At 42.6% G+C, this 19,466-nt stretch overlaps 1 protein-coding gene and 3 non-coding genes across 4 annotated transcripts in view; all 4 read right to left on the bottom strand.

Annotated features, from left to right (window-relative positions):
- Window positions 1–8,902: 8,902 nt before the first annotated feature.
- The window catches only part of wdr43 (WD repeat domain 43), a 28,195-nt gene continuing 17,631 nt past the window's right edge, over window positions 8,903–19,466 (bottom strand). The window contains exons 10-18 of the mRNA XM_042333305.1: window positions 18,102–18,236; window positions 17,244–17,381; window positions 16,112–16,198; window positions 15,435–15,466; window positions 14,448–14,511; window positions 13,569–13,682; window positions 12,745–12,814; window positions 11,621–11,676; window positions 8,903–9,366 (exon numbers count right to left, since the gene is read on the bottom strand). Coding sequence (XP_042189239.1) covers window positions 9,238–9,366; window positions 11,621–11,676; window positions 12,745–12,814; window positions 13,569–13,682; window positions 14,448–14,511; window positions 15,435–15,466; window positions 16,112–16,198; window positions 17,244–17,381; window positions 18,102–18,236 — 825 coding nt within the window. The 3' untranslated portion in view covers window positions 8,903–9,237. The remainder of the gene's footprint in view (window positions 9,367–11,620; window positions 11,677–12,744; window positions 12,815–13,568; window positions 13,683–14,447; window positions 14,512–15,434; window positions 15,467–16,111; window positions 16,199–17,243; window positions 17,382–18,101; window positions 18,237–19,466) is intronic.
- LOC121848612 lies at window positions 10,320–10,456 on the bottom strand. Its single transcript, XR_006084989.1, has one exon. It is a non-coding gene; the product is annotated as a small nucleolar RNA SNORA31 (small nucleolar RNA).
- Window positions 11,959–12,092, bottom strand: LOC121848613. Its single transcript, XR_006084990.1, has one exon. It is a non-coding gene; the product is annotated as a small nucleolar RNA SNORA31 (small nucleolar RNA).
- On the bottom strand, window positions 18,947–19,021 carry LOC121848617. The gene has a single exon (XR_006084993.1). It is a non-coding gene; the product is annotated as a small nucleolar RNA SNORD53/SNORD92 (small nucleolar RNA).

The following is a 19,466-nucleotide window of genomic DNA, read 5'->3' as shown; positions in this document are numbered from 1 at the left end:
ATCAATGTAATAATAAGCCCTTTTTTGTACTTCTCGAAAAGAGAAGGGAGTTTTTGCAGATTAATTCTTGTGAAGTGCTTTGAGACGTCTCGATGATGTGATAAAGCACGATATGTCAAGTGCAAGGATTAGTAGTATGTATTGTTTGGATTAATATAATAATAAGTCCCAATGTAAGGCTTGAACCCAAAACAGGGGAATCCCTCCATCTCCCATTGTGAAAATTGTGAAGTTTACCTCGAGTCTAGACCCCCGCATCATGCCACTTAACACAGCAGGAAAATGCCGATAGAGATCTGATCACGCGTTTCATTCCGATAGAGAACTTTTCCGCATTCCTCAGGTCCTTATTAAAAGCCGCTGCTTGTGTATCATTTACACTGGGAGCTGCAAAACACTGGAGGCGTAATCTCTCATGTATTCTCCTACAAAGAAGAACTGAATAGCAGAACTAAGAAAAAACAAAGCCTCTTTCCTCGTCTCAAAAAAGTTATCGCTGCTTAAAAAAAAAACCCTGGCGTTTTCACCACACAATGGTTAAAGCCTCCAGGAACAGGATAATGTATCTGCTGGTTTTCAGCAGCATCTGAGCCACCGTGTCTGGACTTAAGTCTAAGCCTGTGCAATACTTGAGAAGCCTTGAAGGGGGAAGAAATCATGTAGTACTGAAGGGGAGAGGGGGAAGGAACCTTGTATTCGTAGTGCTGCTCTTCAACTAAAACATTAACCCGAGATCCCATCTGCTTGTTCTTCAGATTACCAACAATCCTCCAGATAACACTGGTCACTCACATGGCTCGTTGTGGGACGTTGCTGTGTGCAAATTGGCCTCCGCGTTTGCCTACTATAAACTTTGTAGTAAACCCTGCCGGATTGTTCCTGACCAACAATCCTCCAGGTAACACCGGTCATCCACTTCACGGCTGTTCGTCGGCTCGGGGTGTGTGCAAGATGGCTTACTAATTTTTCCCCATAAAAACAGTCACGACACTCAACAGAGTATTGTGAGCCCCGGATGTTTGACGTACAATAAAACATGTTCCTGTACCCATAAAATGGAAGTTCCTCCCGTCTTTTAAAAACACAAAACAGCGAGGATAGTGTTGCTCATCTCCCAGTCATTTGTACTCCAGGCCCCGAGCCCAGCTGTTTGTGTGACATGGTTTGCCAGGGCACGGGACATGACACTTTGCTTAAACGCAGCTTTAAAAACAATGCCCTTCGAGAATGGTCATGTTTTCAGCCTGAGCTTTGACTTCCACTGTGTCAGTTCACAACCATGGAGACGAGATATACTGGCGCCCTGCAACTAACAACCCATCGTCTCAGCGTTTAGTGAACAGAAATTTAAAGAGGGAGAGAAACGGAGAGAGAGAAATGGGGTCCTGCTGCAGTAGGGGCAGCTAAGGGAGGTGAAGGGGGCAAGAGGAGAAAAACACCAGCAAACACTGCACCCGTAATTTACAACTTGTCTTGAGAACACAATGAACCCAAAGTTTTAAGAGATCCAGTTCAGTGACAGGTCAGTAAAATGTCTCCGAAATGAGGGAAACAAAAATAACTAACAAAAAGGAATAAGAGATCCAGTTTCCAATAGTCACTTTGACCTGACCTTTGCGGGGGAGATAGGGGAGGGGACGGGGGTGGGGGGGAGGGAGTGGGATCAGGAAGAGCCTGGGATTTCCCATTGATAATACATCTCGGAGCGCCACTCCTGGCTCTCATGCCAACCTCCCCCCCCCCCCGAGTATACATGGGAAACATCCCAATGAGCAGCCCTGCCTGTTGTTGACGTGATTGTTTACTTGCAGTGCAGTGGGTGGGAACTCCACTCTGAGGAGCCAAACTTATTCCTTTTGTTAGTTGTTCTCGTTTCCCTCATTTCAGAGACATGTTACTGACCTGTCACACACCCAGAGGCACGTTACCGCTTTGTTACAACAACAACAGCTTGCATTTATATTGCGCCCCACTTGCAGGGTAACATCCCAGAGCGCTTGAACAGTGGCGGAACCCGATGCCAAGCCGGGGGGAGGTGACCGTAGGCAATGACCAAGAGGGAGGTCTTCAGGCGCCGTTACACACCCAGGGGTACGTTACTGACCGGGTACACAGCTAAAGCCATTATTACTGAACTGTTACACAACCAGAGGTACGTTAGCACCCCTGTTACACACCAAAGACACATGACTGACCTATTACACTGCCAGAGGCACATTACTACCCAAGAGGTAAATTAACCCTAGAGGTAGCGACAACTCCTTTGTTACCATCCAATTACGTGGGCCGGAGTCACACAAGGAGGGTACAAATACACACCAGCAAGTCCCGTAGATCAAAATCACACCCAGTTCTAACTGCGGACTCGGTGTGAACTATTCCCTTCACCAACACTGACATTTTAAGACAAAAAAATCACAAGAATCTCTCAGCGTTCGTTAACTGCAACTCAAGGAGGAAAACCAGCAAAATCAATAAACCTAAGTAACCCTTGTGTGTGTGTGTGTGTGTGTGTATGTTCAACAAAGCTGTTACTGGGCTCAACCCCACCAACAGTCACGGATAGACAAACACTTTAAGCAAAGGCTGAGGTGCTTGAGTGCGTGTGAGAGAATATTCCGGCAATACTCACGGTGAACTCTGCAAAGGTGCGAGCCTCGGTCAGTCACACACCGACACCGAGAGTGGGTCCTGGTGTTCCAGGTCCTGCCTGAGGCACAGACGCTGCAACGAGGAGGAGGGACTGCTCAGGGAGGAGGTCAGGTGAGATTTACGGCGCAGCTTAAGCACAGGCTTGGCACCCTCGGCAAATTGGACAGACACCAACAAGGGTAAGATTACTCGTGGCAGACGTCACTCAACCGAGGGCCTTTGTTGTCTGGCAGGTGCCACGATACTTAATCCTGAGTTGCATTGCCCTCACTCGGGAACATTTTAGCACTGAGTGCATTGTACGCAGTGCCAGGATTTTTAACCTGAATGGAATTTTCCATTGTGATCTTGGAGAAGTGAAATATAAACTAGACAAGGGTTGGGCAGCAACAATGCATAGAGTGTCGGTGCAAGGAACAGCTTTCTATAGACCACCAACGCATCCTGTTCCGACTTATTGAATACTCACCACAACAATAATAATCTTTGGCTTTCATATAGCGCTTTATCATGTCTTCAAGACGTCTCAAAGCGCTTCACAGAACATACTGTAAAGTGAATTGTCTGTATATTATCTGGGCGAAACGCGACATAAGTGAATCAAACCAAGTATTACAGGTTCCTAACCCTTAGTGCTCCAAACCATAGAATTATTTCTGAACAATCTGTCCAGAGCTTTGCGTTCTCACAACCAGAAGGGAACGGCAAGTCGAAGAGAGACCAAACCTGGTTTCCTGCATCACACTAGCTTTGTATAACCTGAAAACTGAACAGCCTCAAATTCAATCACTGGTTTGAAAAAACGACAGACCTTCGATCTGGCTCTTAGTCGAGTCAAACTACAAATTGAATTCTAAACCACTTCACTACCAATCATGACAGTTCTTTATCTGGCAGGACAATTAATTCCTAATGCACTGGACTTTCAGGCGCCTCTTCCCAGTGGAAAAGCCATGCATGGCTTTGCTTCACTAATGTAAATCGTTATTATATAACTAAACAAATTCGCCAGGCATTCTCCAGGCATAAAACACAGAGCGTAACGTGTAGGAATGCTGCTCCCACGGCTGGTTCTCATTTTTAGGTCCACTCGATGTAGCAGCTTTCCACCACTTCATTTGGTCAACACCTTTAAAAGGCACCTACTTGTTTGGCGATTCTCATCATCCGGGTGAGGCAACTGTGTCCTGCACTGTATCGGTGAGCAGTCGGACTCTGTATACTAGGGTGAGAATCTACCAAGCGCAAAATGAAACGTGGAAAGAACTGCAGGGAAACATTGCTTACTTAGCGCAACATGGTTTAAGACACTTCCACAATTTCCTGTGAATTCCTATCCTGTAGTTGTCAGGTCTCCTCCCCACAGCCTACAACGTTACATTTCAAATCCGCCATAAAACATCGAGAAGTCACGACAAACCTTGTCTCCAACTCAGCAATCACCAGTTTTGCTCACTCCCTTTCCAGTAGTTGCGGGTCAGTTGCTTTTCAGTGTAGATACGGGAGTCTTGCCGTGATCAGTAACTTACGATAGAGAAGATTTAACAGGTCAGTCTGCAGGAGAAGTTAGGCAGTTAGTTCAATCCGGTTGGTGCTGTACTACTCTAACCCAATGTTTTCTCTTCTCAAGAGTTCTTTCACAAATGTACGTCAATAACGTTCTCATTCTCACTTGTTGCTCACGGCAACCACCATGGTTTGGGAATGCAATGCTGTCTCGTTACTGTTGGCAACCAACGTGACTGAGGACACATTTCTGGTCAGGAAACCTCTTGCATTTGCCGGGAGATTTTTTTTTAAAATGGTCCTTCGAGCAATTAATGTTTTAGACGATTCAGCTATATTAAACGGGTTACGAAAAAACCCGACTCAAAACGCTTCAAAAGTAATTAAGTCACGCACAGAGATTGCTTTTTATAGACGAGCACGACAGTCATTTTAGACAAGAAAAGGTCCCTCAAGCAGCCCAGTGGAGAATGTCCAATTTATTTGGGGAATCATTGGCCAGGACACAGGAAACGTTCCTACCTCTCTTCGAAAAGTGCTATCAGATCTTTAACACTCACCCAAACAGGCAGACGGGACTTTGGCTTTGTGTCGTTCAAAGGACAGCACCTCCAACAATGTAACGTTCCCTTAACGTCGCACTGAAAAGTGACCCTGGACTGTGAGCTCAAAGCCCACGGGACTTAAACCCCCAACTTTTTGATTCAGAGGCAAGAGTACAACCACCTAAGCCAGGCAGACACGGTAACATTTAAACCTCAATGGATTCATTTCAAAAAACACTTCTGACCATCCACGCAGCAGCCTCTCACTCAAACACTAAAAGCTAATACACTGCCCCATTTACTGCTGCATTTCAAAGAACCACCGTAGAAATGTTTAAACTTTTTTTAAAAATACCAAGATTTTAATGCTTCTCAAACATACAGCCCACATAACACACCACAGACAACACACAGACACACACAGACACAAAGACAAGACCTACCTTCAGTACAGCATTCAGGTTATCAGCATTTGCGGAATTTACGTACTGCCAGGCCAGGTTCGCTGCAATAAACACTTAATGAATTCCCATTTCTTCTAAGCTTCTATGGCAACAATTGTCATGGTAATAAGTCATTCATTCCTGGTCATTTGTATCATCTCTAATCAGAAAACAACAAATCATAAACGAGAGCGGTTTTTTGTTAAAAAAAATCCTGAAACTGCTCAAAGGAGACGAGTGCAGGTTGAAGAATATTTTTGCCAAACCTGCAGTGTCAGTACGTAAACGCGCACTTTTATGGTCGAGGCAAACCTAGGAACGTTGCCAAGCTTTTTAATGAACTACAACAATCTCAGCCGCAGTATTACACACATTTGTACACATCCTTCGGATGAGATGTTAAACCGAGATCTTGTCTATCTGTGTAGGTAAACAGTTCCCCTGCTTCCCCTCCTGAAAGGCACTATGCCAAATGCAAGGATTGTTATTAATAAATGTAACAAGCACTTTTATAGTGTTTTTCACACAGAACATCTATGTGGTACACCTAACAAGGTGGTTGATGTGGGAGGGAAGGGGAGAAGGACGATTAGTGAAGCTTTGGTCAATGAGGCAGGTTTATAAGCACGGTTTTGATGACAAGGGAGCAGATGTAAGTCTCCTTCAGCTGTCTTGGTCAAGGAATGGATACATTACATTTGTATAACGCCTTTCACGTCGGGAGGACTTCCCAAGATGCTGGACAGTCAGGGATTTGGACCCAAGCAGGGGGTGGTTAGGATTAGGAGGGGTGGAGGGCAGGGAGGGTAGATGGGTGGCTGAAGGTGCGGTCGAAGAGGAGCGTCTTGAGACGTGCCTCGAAGAAGGTAAGAGAGGGAGCGAGGCGAAGGGAACGTGGGATGGAGTTCCAAAAGGATTGAAAGAGAGTGAGCATTGACCAAAATGTGAAGGTTACACACTGGCTCGGAATTTCAAAATTCCCTTGGAAAAGGATCAATTGGCACAGGTTGAAAGCCTGGAACAATAGTACCAGACCAGTGGAGGTTCGTAATTCATAATGAATCTCATGGTCAGGGTGTATGGCAGGTCATGGCAAGCTGTGGAGATCTTTCCAGGTGAGGCCAGTCATTCCTGGAATCACTCGAACATTACCAGCAACGGTGCATCCCATAATCTATAATAATATAAACCTTGCATTTGATATAGCTCCTTATCACGTCTTCGAGACATCTCAAAGCGCTTCACAGAATATACTGTAAAGCGAATTGAATAAATTTTGTGGGTAAAATGCGGCAGCACAGCACAGCAATTGAGAATTATTATTATTTTCTACACCCATTTGTATCAATATATTGAACAGATTCCTGCCTTTATTAAAAAAAAATGGTCCGAGAGATTACACTAAAGTGCACATGACAGGAAAATGATAATATTTAAGAAGCCAAACTCAACAACCGAGCAGTTCTTTTAAAACGCAGTTGACCATTGTAATTAATTACACATACACACTATTTTCCAAGTGTTACTGCAGTTACACTTTTGTGACAACGATAATTTTCTAAGTAAAGAAACAAGCTATTTTAATATATTAATCTACGTTAATACTTTGCAAGAGCACTATATCCTTGAACATTCTTTTTTTCAAAATCTCGTCACAAGTTGACTGCACCTCCTCTTCTCAACATGTTCTGAGACCAAAAGCGGAGTCGACTTAAAGGTTTTTTGATGGTTCTGTGAGTCATGGAAACATAGATTATAGCACAGAAGGACATTCAGCCCACCGTGCCTTTGCTGGGTCTTTAAAAGAGCTACAACTAGTCGCACTCCCCCCGCCCCACCGCTCTTACCCCATAGCCCTGCAAATTTTTCCTTTTCAAGTATATATCCAATTTCCTTTTAAAAGTTATTATTGAATATGCTTCAACCACCTTTCAGGCAGTGCATTCCAGACCTTAACTCTGCTTAAAAAAAAACTCTCATCTCCCAGCTGGTGATTTTCCCAATTATCTTAAATCTGTGTCCTCCGGTTACCGACCTGCCCGCCAGAGGAAACAGTTACTCCTTATTTATTCTATCAAAACCTCTCACAATTTTGAACACCTCTATTAAATCGCCCCTTAACCTACTTTGCTCCAAGGAGAACAATCTCAGCTTCCCTGGTCTCTCCACATACCTGAAGTCCTTCATCCCTGCTGTCATTCTGGTAAATCTCCTTTGCACTCTCTCCGACATCCTTCCTAGAGTGTGGCACCCGGAATTGGACACAGTACTCCAGCTGGTGCCTAACCAGTGGATTGAGCCCTGAATGGGAGACCAGTTAAACTCTCGGTGAGTTAAACATACCAAATAGTCATCGGTCGTAACTGAATGTGGGGCCCTGCGCAGTGTATTGTAGGAATGCAGGAATGTTTAAAAAACTGTCAATTTAGTTGCTTTTCTCTTGAACGGCAATATGTTCCTACTGCTCGCCAGACTTCGTGTCCTCTCCTGCACCAGGCTCCGTGAACCGATCAGCCCCACCCTCGCCTGGGTCCATTGGCTCTCCCAAGATCTTGCTCTTCACAATCTCTGCGACCTACTAAACTTTACCAACCTACCCGCTCCCTCCTCTCAGTGAGCACTGGTCTGCTCCATGTCCCCCGCTCTATCCGTTCAACCTTCAGCAGTTGGGCCTTGATCCTTTATGTGCCCAGCCTCTGGGACTCCATCCCTTCGCCTCCTTCAACTCATCTCCAAACTTTCTTTGACCATGCCTTCGGTCATCCTCCCACTCACTTCCACCCTTATTGAATCCAACCCCCAGCTTGGTTGCAAAGCCTTCACTGTCCAGCACCTTGGGAAGTCCTCCCAATGTGAAAGGCGCTATATGAATGCAATTTTTGTTGTCATTTGCCATTGTAACAAGGTGACCAGAATTGTAGACTCGAGCCCAGGACAGGCTCATTGTCACTTCCAGTGACTTTGCTCTATTGTGTTTAGCTGCAAGCAAAAAATGAAAATTATGCAAAATTATACTTTTATTGTTTACAATTTAAATACAGAATACTATTGTAGCCTCTTTAGAAACTATATGGAGGCCAGTTTTCGTGTATCTTGTATTTATATCGCACATTTTTGTATTTATTTGCAAATCATACCTCCTTAAGATTTGAGGAAGTGGGGGGTGGGGGGTTAGATAACTACTGAGTTCGTTTTAAGTACCGAAAACATTTCCTCTGCAGCTCCTGCAACTCTTAACACTGTTAATACCAGATTTATAAAAATAACCTTTCACGGTCATGCTAAACAAAGCTGTCTAAAATCTGCATACAGGTAAAGCCACACACTTTAAATCGCATCATTCTTTGGAGTGACTGGCTACCCAGCATAGATACACGACTGAGCAACACACTGACGACTTAGGAAAAACTACAGGACGCACCACTGTAAAGGAGAGTCAGATTTATTCACTTTACAAAGGAGAACAGAGCTGTAAACCACTGATTTATAGACAAATGTACATAATTCTTGTCAACTGGCTCGGGTCTACATGTTGTAACATACCAACCTGAAATAATTGAAACTGGTCAACTTTGGGATTTGAAAAATCCCATAAACTGTCTACTTATCCAGCTGCACAGCTTTAGTCCCCACATCAGGCCAACATGTGACAAGAATAGACCAGAGTTCTGCAGAGGACTGGGATTTAGGTCTCTCTCCTGCCAGATATTTTCGTCTCCCCCCCACTGCCACCCCCCCCCCCCCCCCCCCCCACCCTCTCCTCTCCTCAGCGGTCACAAGCTCTTACCACAAGTAATGCCTATGTAGCAAGTTGCTCCATATAGAAATGTTCCAAAAATGAACTTCAATAAGAAACATGGTTGAAGTTGTATATAATAGGTTTTGTGAACTGGGCACAGCAATAGTCAAACATTCTTCGGAATCCAAAGTGCACGAACAGTTCTTAAGGGCCCATTGACTGTCAGCCAGCCCACCACTGCTCTCCAGATTAGAGAAAGACAATATCTGAAAAGTAAGATTTCAGATGTGACGGTCAAAATCATTGGCCCAAGTGTGCAGTTATGAAGTCAAATTTTTCTTAAAAGTTGATCTTATTCCTCTTCGCTTTCATTTTCTGTGTGTAAGTCCTCCTCAGAGTCCTCATCGGTTTCTTTGTCGACGTGCATTTTTGAATCATTCGCTTTCTCCTTCACCTCCTCCTCGTCTTCCTCCCAGTTCTCCTGATTGGGAAACAGTAGATATTGATCAGTATTTTCAATGGATTGGGTGGTGGGGGGGAGAGAAGGGTTGAGACACACACTTACTTGAACCAGTTGAGTAAGGAAAAACTGAGATTGTACAGCAGCTTAAACCTGAAAAGAAACCATTTTGTTCCAATTCACAGTCCACAAATTTAAGGGTAAACCAAAAATCTACTGGGGAATATATTTTAGTTGGGGGCGAAGGGGGAGGAGGCTCAAACATTCCAATTACTTGTACTCAACCCATTACATGAATTTTCATTGTTTACAGCCGTCAAAATGTCACATAACTCGCTGCTGACAATTGATTAAATGCAATAAATGCCCATAAACATCCGATTCAAAACTAGCATAAACCTCCACTTTCGGTGCTGGAGGAGAGGCAGTCGGGTCCTGCCGTTGAGTCATCTCAAAGCACTTCACAGAATAGATTGTAAAATGGATTGAATAATGTACTTTGTGGGCAAAACACAGCCAATTGCGTGCAGCATGTCCCACAAACAGTCCCATAAATTGAGCGAAAAATTTATTTTGAGGGACTATTACGCCTTCGAACCATTTAAAAATATATCCCAATATTTTTAAAAAAAATTAAAGTCCCAATTATTTCATTCGGCCTCGTGAGACATCAGATGGGCAGGGATAGAGGAGTGATGTTCTTCAGCACTATCACAACACAGAGAGCAAATTCATTAGTCAGTCTTGTGACGCTACAGCTTCACCATTTCTCTTGTCAAGCGCTGGACTCTGAATTTTTTCCTCCCCGACAATAAAACACAGGCAACAGAAACAGAATTCTGAAATGACAAACGTGTTGGGACAGAAAACACAGCAAGTAACAGATGGGTACAGTTAGCCAGTCAGAACATGTAATTAGAAATGCCTTTGACATTACACAACTTACATCACAAGACTGACACGTTATATGACTGGTATGTATTCCTCTATTCAATCTGAACTGTTACGAGGGGAACAGGAAGAAAGCGCGAGGAATACCTTAATCTTGCACCTCAATGTAGAAACCCAAGAAAATCACATTACTGGACTGCTGGGCTGTCAATAGGTGCACACCCACTTTCTGTTTACTCCCCTCAAAATAAATCCTTCACTCACCATCCACTTCTCCAGCCATGCCATTCAATAAAAGGTCTGAATTTCTTTTTAGCCACTCTCTCAGGAAGACTTAAGCAACAACAACTAATTGCATTTATATAGTGCCCTTCACGAGCGGTAGTGTCCCAGAGCGCTCGACAGTGGCGGAGTCTGACCCCTCCGGGTGGTGGAGTGGGGGGGGGGGGGGGGCATTAAGCAAATCGGATAGATAGGGAGGTGCAAGGGCATGGAGGCAGGCAGTGCTATCCTAAATACAGTATAGTAATCTGTAGCTCTTTTATTTCCTTCCCATTCGTTTCAGCTTTGACCACAACCATCTCCTTCTCTCCCCCACACGCTCCACTGTAATTGTAGAATTCAGGAGCTCACAGGCTCACATCAATGGGAAGCAGTTATCAACTACAACTTGAAAACCGGACATTTGCAAAAAAAATATTTTTTGTCATTATACCATAATCTCATTCAGGGTTAAGCTTGGCACAGTTGGCAGCACTTACTTCTGAGTTAGAAGGTTGTGGGTTCAAGTATTAGGTCAGGACTTGAGATCAGTCTTGGACTGATACCCTAGTGCTGTCTTTTGGATCAAATACTAAAGCTGCCTGTTCTTCAGGTGGTTGTTAAAGATCCCATGTGACGACTGACCAAGGGAGAAACTCTCGTAGCAAAAACAATTCCCCAGAAGAACTTGGCCATTGCCCAGCTGGTTTGAGAACTTGTTGGTACAAGGATACCTGCTGGGATACCTTAAGCGCTCTGGGATGCTACCCTGGGTGAGAGGCACTATAGAAATGCAAGTTGTTGTCGTTTTTGCTGTGATTCCCTACAAAAAACAGTCACTACATTTCACAGCAATATCGCTTGGGTACAGTAGGTAATTATCCTTCTGAGGCTGGGTCACAGCCTTTTACTGAGACAGAGGAGAGGGAGAGAGCTTTACTTTCTAGCTGGCTGAGCAGCACCTGATCAGCTCATTCTTGATAGTGACGCTGGGTACATGAAATGGGAAAGTGCTCCTCCATTTCCCAATGCTCACCACGTTTCCAGTGTCGGATTACAATATTAAAACATCTACAGAAGTCACGTTTCTGCCTTAATGGCTGGAAATGATTGTTTTACATACATCAGATTTTTGTTCAGGCATTAGCTCATCTTCTGAATTTTCTTCCTCTGAAGATTCTGCGAGGGAAGAATTAACCAATTAGCAACAAGACTTGAAGACATCACTGAACCTTCCATTTCCCCCGACTAAACAAGTTTTCATGGCATCAGTGTCACTCCCCACGCAAATAGGTTGTTACAACCGTAAACCAATTGGGATCAAATTTGGAATCAATAAGACATGTCTGAATAAGAGCCAACAAGAGACTTTTGTTGTAATTTATAGCAATAAGAAATCATACAATCTGACACTTGACCCAACTGAGGTGCAGAGTGTATTATAAACATGTTACAAGGCTAGTGTGTATTCCTCTATTCAATCTGAGCTGCTACAAGAGGTGCAGGCCGAAAGCGCGAGGAACTTTCATCTCGCATCTCAGATAAGAAACCCAGAAAGTCACGGTACTGCACTCCAGGGCTGTCAATAGATGCGTTTACGTCTTTGCGGTCTCCAGACTAATCCCAAAGTGGCTTTACATCCCCACTCCGGCCATTTTCACACATCTAACTTCAACACCACTGATCACAAAACAGGAAAGCTGACTGTTGGAAATGCACGAGGTGAAAGGGCCACCTCTAAAATGCTAGCAAGTCTCCTTTAACCACCACAACCGCATTTACATTTCTAGTATTTTGTACTTTGATGAAATCTCTCAGCTCGCAGAGTCAAAAAACTCTTTTAAAAGCGCGGTTTAGGCGGTCCTGCTTTCTTCATTATTTCGCCGCCAAGTTGGGAGAGGGGCAAGAGCCCATGGGGGGGGGGGGTATGCGTTGGGGCTGCTCAGAGGACTGATAGTGGTTTTCCTTAAAGCTCAGGGCTTGCCCCTCCCAACTCTCGTCAAAGAAGTGAGCTGTAGATAGATTGGGCGGGAGCTCAGCTCCCTATAGCTCGAGGTACCCACTCCTATGAAGTGAAGACGCCGGTCGCCAAAATATTCTCCACACTTTAACATCGCATTTAAAACCGGCAAGGTGGTGCTCATTATGATCTCCTGCCAGCCGCAGTGACCACGCCTTGATAGCCAGGGTGCATACACCCAAGACATACCCGGGTGCAGGAAAAAACATCTTAGGATGAACGCTTACCTTCTTCGTACACAAGCTTAGCAGTTTGGTTCATGTCCTTTACATTTCGCATCGTCTCTGAAGCTGCGACCTAAATCAAATCAGTGTCAATTTCAAAGCACAGTAAACAGTGGAATCACAAAGAACGTACAGCATGAAAACAGGCCACACGGCCTAACCAGTTTGAGCCAGTGCTTATACTCCACACGAGTCTTCACCCGCTCCTTACCCCGTTCCATACACTTCTACACCTCTCTCTCACGCAAACGACAAGCTGCCTCTTGAACGCATCTGTACCATTTGATAACCACCGCTTCAAGCAGCGAGTTCCACAACCTCACTACCTTCTGTGTGAAGTAATTCCTCCTAAATCCTGACATCCTTCTCAGGAAAAGCTATGTTTCCATTATAGGTTGTATATAACAGGCAGAACAAAGCATCACATTAGAAATCTAGGCTCTCCGAATGTAGGAGGATGTAAAAGCTCACAGCTAAGTCACCCTGTGCTCACAGTAACAATGCATCCCACCTCCCAGCAGCAGAGCAATGCTCAAGTCAAGGGACAAAATGCTCTAGGGAAATAAAGGAAGGGCTTAACTGTATTCAGGATATCAGGAGTCTCAGTGAATTAAAAGTTTCTTTCTGACGCACACAAATAGGAACAGAAGACATTACCCCCCCCCCTATCTGCCTTATCTAAAATAAATATAAATAAACCCAGCGCTGCCATATCCCCTAAATCATTTTTAAACCACACAATTGTTCAAACGAGCTCCAGAAGTAGTCTGCTCAACCCATTCACTTATTCAATATCTTTTCTTGAAAATAGGCAGTGTTTCCCTTACCTGGGTTACCAATAGGTAAAGCTTGCCGTGCAGTCGAGAAAGTTTCTGCAATGTCTTCACTCGGCTCTCCACCAGCTGATACAGGACCCCTAGCTGTGGCACAAGGTCTGGCAACTGTGAAGGGTGCAAACAATGAACATGATGATTTTCAATTGCTAGTGTTAAAGCAATGGCCTCTTTTTGTGCTGTACAATTCTATGATTCTATGTTAAAAAGCCTACACCTACTTCATGCTACTAACAAGACAACTGCAGCATTAAAATATTATTCCTCTTGAAATTTTAGGCAGTTCAGAGAATCCCAGGCCCCCAAAAATTGAGATTAAAGTCTAAATACCAATTCTAATTATTGTAGAAATTTAGACAATCTGTAAGAACGTAAGTGGTTACACTCTCCCAGCTGCCTTACTTCAACAGAGAATATGGAAACTCTAATCGCTCAACCAATACCAGAACAGACAAGTTTGCAACAAAAACAACTTGTATTTATACAGCGCCTCCTCACGCAGAGAGGTGCCAGGGAGAGATTGAATGCAAGTGTGAGGTTCTTGAAATCTAACACTGGTGTTATGGGTGTACAACAACATCTACAAGGTTTAATAGCACTAGACATTCTGTGTAGGTCAGAGTTGCACTATAGTTTTGTGCTAAACATTTACAAGTTCAGGTGCACTCCTTAATAATAATAATAATTTGGACACTCAATCCACGACTGTTTGTGGGACGCTGCTATACACAATTGGCTGCCGCATTTCGCCCACAAAATATAGTCCAATTCACTTTACTGTATATTCTGTGAAGTGCTTTGAGACGTCTTGAAGACGTGCTAAGGGGCTAAAACAAATGCAAGGATTATTATTATTACTATAGAGGTACTTACTGTTGAGAGATAAGATGCATGGTGGGTGAAGACAGTCTTTAGCCACTTAACCATCAATATAGCACTGGTTGATAAAAGGAGAAAGAAAAAAATGAGCAAACGTTAAAACAGATGTCAAATCGGCAAACTATTTACTGCCAGTCTTGTCTATTCTGGTATTAGCTCCACCACAACTATCTATTAAAATCGCATTCCCGTGCTTTACACACCAATCTGCCCATATCTATTACATTTCTCCTCAAGTGTTTCCCTTTCAAACGGTGTTATTCATGCAAAAATGCATTTACGTATTATTCACCCCTTATTGGATTTCTTGGCATGGGGTCAGAGGAAACACCCAACTTGAGATGGTTTTATTTTAGCGAGGTGTCATCCAAGCTCAGCTGGTAACATTCTCACCTCTTGTGAGTTCAAGCCCCATGTTGAGCCTTTGAGCTCATATTCCAGGCTGACTCCAATACAGTGCTGGATTCGTACAGACAATAAATCTAGGTCAAGTCTGCCTGTTCACGTGGATGTTAAAGACTTAAAGACACTGCTCAACAAGAATTTATCTTGGTGCGCTGGTCAACAATCGCCCAGATAAAATAAAAGTGGTTATTCATTTCATGGTGGTTTATGGGATACTGCATGCACAAATGGCTATTGTGTTCGCCTACAAACACACTACACTTTACAGAAAACCCCTTTGTACTTTTGAGACACTAACGTAATAAGGTACAAAATCAAATGAAACTATAAAGCATTATTACATTTGGAAAGCTGGAGTGGAATTCTGCTATTAAACAAACCCAATTCTGTAAACATTGCCATAACGAGAAGCTTGTGACTGAGCCACCCAACGGTAGCAAAAGATACGGCACTAAAGTTTGTTTGTGAAGAGCATAGGCAGCAATTTGACCACCAGTAATACAGGTTTTTAAATTAGATTTTTTTAGATGTCGCATTGCAAGGTTGAAGAATTAATCTACAAGATAGAAATCTTACTTAAAAGGGTGTCCTTGTAATCTCCTTGTGATCTGGAAACAAAAAAAGTTTGATGGCAATGAGTTTTCCCTGGGTCAAATACCCAACTGACAAAAAAAAGAAATATCCCAACTTCATATTCAGGCTTTGAGACAAAAGTTATTTTATTTGATGCACAGTAAAACCCGCTAAGCCCTCTCTTTATAAATCGTATAATCGCCACCTAAGTCGTACATTCACCCGAGTCCCATTTAATTTCCTATCAAAAACCACATAAAATTTATTTGCACTTCTTCTATTAATCAACTCCTAACTCGAAACCCTGCTCCCCTACCTTCCATTATTTGATTATTGATAAATCTTCTTTTCTACAATTTGGACTTTGTGCAAGTCATCTTAAATGTTATGGTCCCTACTGACACAACTTATGTGAGTTTTACTGGAATAACATCACGCAATTTGAGATACATGATCACTCTGATAGTATGCCAGGAGAGGCAAAAAAAAAGATGAGCTCACCCAGAGTTTTAATGGCACCAAATAACATGACTATTATATAACTGCAGAACAGACAGGATTCCCCACTCCTCCCATTGTTAGTGGAAAAGTAGCAGTCGTCTTGGCTTGGCCATGAACATTATTCCTCCCACCTTGGTAAGAAAAATAAAGGCACCGTCGGCTTAAAACACGCATCATACCTCCTGAACCAATGGAATCACTGAAGAAATAGGTAACCTGGCAATGGTATTCTTGATCACAAAATCTTTCTTTGTCTGAAGCACTTTCTATTTAAAAAAAACACATTAAGATTAATATTTTATCTTCATTTATTGCTAGTGTCGTCAACACATGAGAATGACTGAATATATATATATTATGTAGACACAAGCGCATAATATATATTCCGTGAATACACATTTCCAGAACAGGGACTTTAGAAAATAAAACTCCAATATCACTGGACGGAATCCTCAGTAATTATGAGCAGCCACTGACCACAGATGCAACACAACAGCCCCAATGTACAACTTCAATTTGATTGCTGCACAAAACTTTGCAAAGATTGCACACGGAGCTCTCTACATGCAGAGCTGTAATGAACAAGAACAATGCTGTCATCAAAAAGCATTCACTCTTCTAGACTTAGCAAGTTCACAATAACAACAGAATGGTCTCTGCTGTGGACTGGGACAAACCATGTAAATCGTTTAACTGTTATTTTACAGTTTATGGAGCTGAGCAGCTGAGTCAAGCACCCATTTCTGTGTCTCTAACAGGCTTGTGTTCCTTTTAGGTGCAAAATAAACCACGAATGAAGCTTGTTTTAATAAATGCAAGCTGTTGGGTGTATCCAAAGTATTCCTATGTTTCCATGTCACTAAAAGGCTTGTGCTCTTCTTAAGTGCAAAATAAACCATGAATTAATCATATAAATAATAAAACATATATTTTAGTATAAAATATATGTCTCTATGTATAAAGCATGTTAAGATGGGTGCATTGCACTCATTTTGACGTCATGTACCAGGAGTTACGATTGCTGCTGCAATGGCGCCCCCCTGTGGAGTACTTAGTAGGCAATTTGCCAGCAACATTCAACAAATTGTTGGGAATTTAAACCAAAACTAAATCATGAAGAGCCACAGCAACGGCGGAGGCAGTACAATTGTGCTCAGGAAGCACAGCCCCTCTCAGGAAATGCAAGGAGGGGTGCGCAGGGAGAAAGAGGAACACACAAGGGGAAGTCTTTTGAAGTTGACTGAACCACATATCTGTCAGCAAACACTGTGTTTGTTTATTCTGACAGTGTGCACACATTTGATGTCTTACATTTAGAATGTTAGCGTCGTTGCTCTCCAACCCCTGTACGAGCAGCACAGCAAAGCTATCTGCCTGAGGCACACCGGGTTTATTCTTCACTTTCATCGTCTCGATATCCATGGTACAAAGACGCTCCTCAATACTCAACTGAAACAAAAGGGACAGAACAACTGAAATTACACTCAAATGTTACCTTCTCACACCCAGTTAACAACAAAAAATTACATTTAATTTAATTTACACTACAAATTTAAAGCTAAGGTTAAAGATCAATGTTTCAACTAGCTACAAGCCAAATAAGGTAGTTCATCAACGAACGTTCAGATAGCTGCTGCTTCTACTACACACCCACCTAACCCCAAATTGAGAACATAAGAATTTGCTGGGCAAAAGACCGAGGTCCATCTAGTTCACCTTCCACCATCCTGTCAGTCGCTTGACATGCCGTGTCCCCAACTATACACTGTATCCCGAGATATTATTTTCTAGCAGAAATCTATCTAATTTATTCTTGAAACAAACAACACTTTCTGCTTCCACTGACTCTTTAGGGAGCCTGTGCCATAAGTTCATTGAAGTAGTGTTACCGCAGATTAGTTCTGAATTTACCCTCCTTCAATCGCAAATACTACAAACATTTTGCAAGGTTATATTTTGTGCATCACACTGAACTTCAGTGTGCTTCTTTCCAATACTGAGTCTTATTTTAAGCGCACTGCAAAGAAAATAGGAAAGTTTTAAAAGCCAACAAAACACAGCAATTACTCCTAAAAGTAATCTACTTAAGATGTGATTTTATACACCAACCCAAATACCGTAGAAGTTTCACAAAATGCTTTGATGAAAACCAGATCAGATGTAACATACCTCATTATCTGCACCCTTCTTCCTCTTAGCTTCAATCTTCTTTGATTCCATGGGTACAGACTTAATGGCTGCATTATGCCCAGGAGTACCAGGCACCAACACTTTCACCCCAGATTTTACTATTGGTGTTTTTACCTGAAATATGAAACAAGTAAAACAATTATGAAGAGGATTCATAGAATAACTTCTGCACACCTTCCAATCTTTCTCATAACTATCACAGGTTAACTTATATTGGACTATGTTTTTGTACTTTTTCTCCCTCTTCCTGATATACTACTACTTGCATTTGATTTTTAGTGAAGACTTCTCAAAGTGCTCCAAGGATATACTCTAAAGTGAACAGGCTGTAGGAGAACAGAGCGGCTGAATTTGTTCAGAGCAACGTCTCACTTTTAGTGCCAAATGTGATTGAAGGTTAGGTGGCGTACCAAATAATTCAGTATCAAACCAACAGTATCAGCCACTCTTGACGCTTAATCGATCACTAAATAGCCCAATATTCCAGATTTGAGTCTCCCAAGTAGAAGACAGCAGGTTCCAGCTTTGCTATAAGGTTTGCCTACAAATCGTCACTGCATGACAGTGAAACACTTTTGAGACACCTTAACAGCGTGGCAAGGCTAATAAATTATTAGTCAAATTATTATTATATTGGGCATCTCACTATATGGATGGAATACTTCATGAAAATGGTGTTTTGCACTTTAGGAAAATAGAAATGGGTTATTTGTTCTATACTGAGTTATAATAATATATATTTTGTAATATATATCACCCACCTTTTTTAGGGTAAAAGTTCTAGAATTAACAACTAAAGGAGAGCGCAATACAACAAAACGGATATGCTCAGACAGCCAAGGATGTGTCATCTGATTTTCTCAGAAACTTAGCGAAACCTTATTAAGTCATCATAGCACACCTTGGACAAATATCTGGTTTAGTTTGCAGTTGCATTTTTTTGAAAAATTCAAAGCACAGAGTGGTAAATTGAAGTTAGTAATCCAGATAACAGTACACCAACAATGCAAAGGGGTAATAATGCACTTTAATAATCCTTGCACTTGACATAGCGCCCCATAATGTCTTCCGAGACATCTCAAAGCGCTTCACAGAATGTACCATAAAGCGAGTGTATATTTTGTGGCAAAACGCAGCTGCCACCTGCGAACAGCAGTGTCCCACAAACAGTCATGGATTGTGTGACCAAATTATTTTGAAGGGATTATTAACCCCGGAAAAGCGATCAGCCAATCAACTAACAACCGAGTTCCTCCTTACCCCTGGGTAAACAGAGGCATGTGGAGTAAGGAAACTTGCTCAACGTTTCGCCCTGCCCGTCCTCTTGCTTGCAAGGCGAGTGCT

Source organism: Callorhinchus milii, unplaced genomic scaffold (genome assembly GCF_018977255.1).
Source record: "Callorhinchus milii isolate IMCB2004 unplaced genomic scaffold, IMCB_Cmil_1.0 Scaffold3, whole genome shotgun sequence".
NCBI lineage: Eukaryota > Metazoa > Chordata > Chondrichthyes > Chimaeriformes > Callorhinchidae > Callorhinchus > Callorhinchus milii.
This window is presented reverse-complemented; position numbering and strand designations above follow the sequence as displayed.